The sequence below is a fragment of the Megascapheus bottae genome, chromosome 4 (assembly GCF_031878675.1).
Source record: "Megascapheus bottae isolate mThoBot1 chromosome 4, mThoBot2.hap1, whole genome shotgun sequence".
NCBI lineage: Eukaryota > Metazoa > Chordata > Mammalia > Rodentia > Geomyidae > Megascapheus > Megascapheus bottae.
The window spans coordinates 44759249-44764544 of record NC_143512.1 but is presented as its reverse complement, the minus strand read 5'-3'; the positions used below and the strand labels follow the sequence as shown (position 1 = coordinate 44764544).

Genomic DNA, 5296 nt, shown 5'->3' with positions numbered 1-5296 from the left:
CTTGCTGCCATTTGCTTTATAAAAGTTCTCCAGACTTTCAATCTTGTTCTTTGAACAATTCCCCTCCCTGGACTATACACTTCATGAGAACAGGGATTATGTCCCTCCCACTTGCCATTAGGTTCTGAGCATCTGGTTCATGGAAGGTACTCAGAAAAGAGAAACAGTGAATGAATTATATTAGAAACTGGCTCAGTGTTTCAGGAGCTTTAGGGGAAGAAGCTCAGCAGAACTCCCCAAAGAGCTTAAACAACACAATTCTAGATGGGTACAGTAGCACTTACTTATAATCTCAGTCCTTAGGAAATGGAAGACACATGAGTTTAAGGCTAAATTGGGCTTCAGAATTACTTGCTCTGTCTTCTTGGAAAGAAATACTTAACTCTTCCAAGAAAATCATAGAGGATTTTTACAAAATGGAGTCTTGAAGACTTGAATGCAATTGCTTGTTGATTTTCTTCCTACATTGGCCATGAGACTATGTCTAAAAAATAATAAATAAAAAAATAAATTTTGCAGCTGGGCACTGGTGGCTCACGCATGTAACCCTAGCTACTCAGGAGGCCAAGATTTGGGGATCATGGTTCAAAGCCAGCCTGGGCACAAAAAGTCTATGAGACTCTTATCACCAATTAATCATCAGAAAATAGGAAGTGGTGCTGTGGCTCAAGTGCTAAAGCATTAGCTTTGAGCTGAAGAGCTCAAGGACAACACCCAGGCCCAGAGTTCAAGCCCCACAGCTGGAAAAAATAATATTATAGTGGACACTTCTTTGAAAAATCTTGTCTATAAATAAGTAAATAAATAAATTTCACACTCCTACTCTACTCTCCCTAACTACACCCTCCATATTGTCTTAGCTTCAGAAAAGGGTAGAGGAATAGGGATGTACCATGTACTGCTCATAGCTCTCCAGAGGCTGGCTCTGGGTGAGAAGTGCAATAACCCTGATTATTGTGAAAGGGGGAATGAGGTGAGAAAAGTCAGGTCATAGCTTTCGTACCTCATCTCCAATGAGAACTGCTGCTCTAGTCCACTGTTCTATGCCTCGTAACCTTCTCCAGATCTTCAGCTTCTTGTCAACAATCAGAGCCCAAGTTTTTCAGCCATCCTCAGATAGCCTCTGAGCCCTACTTGTGTCAACTTTTCTCATTAAAACTTTCTTAATCTTTAACATTCTTTCCCCCTACCTCAGGGACCTTTAATCATTAAACATACTGAAGTATTCTATTTGAAGAAGAGGTCTACCATTAACAAAATGGGAAGGCAAGGTCACTTCTAACAAGCCACTTAAGGTTAAATGTCACTAGCAATAGTATAGAACAAGAATTCACACCATCAACTCCAAATCGAGGCCCCCCAGGCAAAATTATTGGATAAAACTTCCTCCTCCACAGATTCCGGGTGATCAACTCCTTACATCATTTTTCATTGCCTTCTTGTGTCATTAAACAAGAAAGGAGAGCTTCTACAATCTAATCTAGGGGAGCAATAGGGGAGAAGAACACAGGAAAGCATCTGTTGCTAGCCTTGAGCAAAAGAAGCTCAGGGACAGAGTCCAGACCCCCAGTTTAAGATCCAGTACTGACAAGGAAACAAAACAAGACAAAATACCAAACAAAAAAATCAATGCATATTTATTAACAAGCCAGTTGTTATGACAAAGTTCTCATTTTTCATTTTTTTTAATCTTTTGTTGACTTGTAATGCTGAAGCTCTCCGAAGAAGCCACCTCTATGTTAAAGACCTTTCAGACTGACCTCTGAGGAGTAGATCATCATCATTGTGGGTGAAATGATGAATGCCCAAACCCCAGATCATTTTGGCTACCTTTGGCTCTTTAGAAAAATACTCCCCTTTATTTTTTTTCTAATTGGAGAATCTTAATGAAATTTCTACTGCATAATAGAGGAATATGCTCCTCTATGTGTTGTGCATAGAGCAGCGGCTGCAGCACTGCTTTATGCAAATATAGCCCTTCGCATTAACTTTCAACCTTTGTATCTAACCTACCATTCTCATATCTGTTAGGGAATTCTTAGAATGTGCTGCTATGCTTAGAACACCCCTAGCAGCCACCAACCTCTAAAGCCAAGACTACTATGTGAGAGCATTGAAACCCAGGGAAAATATTTTCCTGCTTAGCTGCTTACTTAAGTGAGGCCCGATGATAGATCTGTCAAGTGTACTGACTTAAGATTTTCTTGTTCTGTGGCTGTAAAAGCCCATAGAACCTCTCCACGTCACAGCACATCATTCAAATTAACTTGAATCCATGTTTCCCAAGGCCCTGACCACTCTTAATTTGGCTAAAAATAAATAATTTGTTTCCTTTGAAACAATTTTATTATTTTACATTGATGGAGCTTACTGTTAAACTTGAGTCTAGCTAGGGATTTGAATAAACAAAATCGTATTACTTCAGATTTAATTATCTCCTCTTTCTCTTGTTTTATCTCCTTTTTATTCTACACACACACACACACACACACACACACACACACACGGCACACACTACGACAGTCAAGGAAAAATAGAGTTTACCAATGAAATGTGACTAACTCCTAATTAACTCAGAATCAAAACTCCTTGGAGCTAAGGTGTTACACTCCCAATAGACAATTATTTTTGAAACATTTCTCTTTGAAAACAACAGCATGATTAATCTCTATGCCTACTTAAGCTCCTTTGTGTAGAAACAACAATACACTCTGAGCAATTATTAAAAACACTTTATTCCGTGTCATGTGCACATGCTTCAGCTCGAGCTGCTTAGAGTGACTTCCTTCTTCCAGGGTGTGGTTGTTATCTACCAAGACTACCTAGACCTAATTTTCATTCTGCCATGCCACATACAAAAACACAATTTTCGAAGCACAGTTCCCCTTCTTTTACCCAAAGGCAGGGGAGTGTTTGTCAGACAATTAAAACGAGAAAGGAATACTTTGCACGCAAAACCACCACCGTACAAGGCAGGATCTTCACACAGCAACATCAAAGGTGTTCTTTTTATTTTTGATACAGCGGGGAAAAGAGCCCCTTCTTTACTGGTGCTAAAGCCAAACTCCAGGGACAAAGGGTGTGGGTCCTCTAGGGAAAGTGTGGGGGTGAGGGGGGAGAAGGGGAACGCCAGGAGGCGACAGCCGGCTCTTCACAAGCACTTCAACAGGAAGGAGTTGCAAGAGGTGGCCCGGGGACAGTCACACAGCTTGCCGATCCTCGCTCCTTTCCGCACTGCGCACTGCTCTCCCGCATCACACTGGAATCAGCACACCGGGTGGTCAGCGCGTCCCGGGGCCCTTCTCCCCGTCAACACACTCACTGTCACCACGGGTCTAAGTGTAGTCAGACCTGAAACACCGACTCAGAGACACGTTTATTAACGAGTTTTAAGTTCTCCTGCCTTTTTTATATATATAAAAAAAAGAAATGGAAAAGCCCCCTTCTCACTTTCGTCCATCTTAGGGAAGGCTCCTAGTTCCTTGGCTTGTTTTCTTGCTTAAGCAAAGGGAACAAGAAATAAGCAACACACCTATACTTCCTCATAACCTTTGCAACCAACCTGCTTTCCCTCTTTCTCAGCCCAGGAAGGGAGATGGAAGCGCACGTGTGTGTGTGTGTGTGTGTGTGTGTGTGTGTGTGTGTGTGTGTGTGTGTGTGTGATGTTTTACCAGTTGTCTAAGGAAGGTTACTAGCTCTGAATTTTTTCTACGTATCTATGTTATTTTACTTTTTATTAATTGTATTTTATAGTCGGGATAATGTCTGTTTTATTTTTAACCCTGATTTCTTTTTCGATCCCAGGACTTAAGAACCTGTCTCCTGGTTGTGTTCCAGGAGACAGGAAGGAACGAGGGGAGGGAGGACTGAGTGGAGTCGAGGGCTCTTCCACTCAGAAGTCTATCCTCTGGAAACACAGCCCACGGCGCACGGGATGGCCGCGGGCACCGCCCGTCCATCCTAGCGCCCTGTGCACCCGAGTCCTCGGAGACTAGGGGGCGAGGGGGCGCGGGGGGGCGGGGAAGGGGGTCCCCGAAGCCTCACCATGGGCACCTGGCCGTACTTCTTCTCGTAGATGGGAATGCGTTTACTCTTGAGCTTCTTCAAGACTTCCTGCAGCGCTTCGATCTGCAACACAACCCGCGCCCGCGCGCCGGGACCCGAAGTGGAGCCTTGGCCGGGAGCCGAGCGCAGGTGTTCCCTCGCCGCCCGGGGGACCGGGAGCCCGGGACGCGCTCACTCCGCGGCGGCGCTCCCGGATCAGGGCGGGGGACCGCGGAGTGGAGCGCCCCGCCGCTCGGGAGGACCACGGGGACGGGGCTGGGGCTGCGGGGCCGCGCGGGGCGAGGGCGATACTGACCAGCTCCTTCTCGTGGGAGGCGTCGTCCACCGCCGAGTAGAGGTCCAGGGCGCGGGGCTGCAGCTCGGCGTCCTCCTGGGCCCGGGCGCCCAGCAGGGGCAGCAGCAGCAGCAGCAGCAGGGCGGCGCCCAGGACGGGCCGCAGCCGCGGGCGGGCGCTCTCCATGGTGCTGAAAGTCCGCGTTGCCTGCCAGCCGCTGGCCTGCGGGGGGGGCCCCCCGCGCTCCCGCCTTTTATAGGGAGCGGGGAGGAGGGAGGGGGCGAGGAAGGGAGGGGGCGTGGAGGAGGGCCCGGGTCAGCCGTCTGTAGGCAGCCGCTTGACGTCAATGCCCGCCGGGCTCCGGGGCCCGGGAACGAGGCTCTGCGCACGGCTGGGCGAGGGCGCGGAGGACGAGACCCCGGCCGCCAGCCCGAGGCCGTCAGCCCCGCGGGGAGGGGCGCTCCTCCGGGGGGAGGGCCGAGGGGGGACGCGAGGGGGAGCGGCAGTGCCCAGGAAATGGAAAACGCCTTCGGGGCAGCGCGCAGGCTGAAGCGTGGCCTCCCTTCACTTCGCAGGGGTGGAAGCTTCGAGATCCACCGGCGCCGGCCCTGCGCGGCCCCGGGGCTGGCAGCGTGGTGGGGAGGGTTCCCCAGAGGCACGTTTGCTGAGCATCTTCCCGGGCATTCGGTGGGGACTGAGGAGGCAAACATGGGTACTGTCCCCGTCGTGGGTTTTTGGATGGGAGCTGCGGGATGGTAATGAAGAGGGGGGGGGAGTAAACCCGTGGTTCTAGAACGCAGTGAAGGTGGGTTGGTTCTGGACATGCGGAGAACTGGACTCTGGTCCGGCTTCTAGCTCCACCACTCACCAGCTATGGGACTTCGATCAGAAGTAATAACCTCGGTTTTTCTTCTGTAAAACCTGAGATTGAAAAGATGTAAGCAGGCTGGGGATATG

General features: G+C 49.0%; 1 protein-coding gene across 1 annotated transcript; it reads right to left on the bottom strand.

Annotated features, from left to right (window-relative positions):
• Positions 1-2744: 2744 nt before the first annotated feature.
• Cartpt (CART prepropeptide) lies at positions 2745-4793 on the bottom strand. The gene is made up of 3 exons (XM_090331126.1): positions 4361-4793; positions 4045-4128; positions 2745-3259 (listed from the first exon to the last, which is right to left on the bottom strand). Exons 1-3 carry the CDS (start codon positions 4523-4525, stop codon positions 3152-3154), a joined length of 357 nt encoding a protein of 118 aa, XP_090187252.1. The 5' UTR covers positions 4526-4793; the 3' UTR covers positions 2745-3151.
• Positions 4794-5296: the final 503 nt, after the last annotated feature.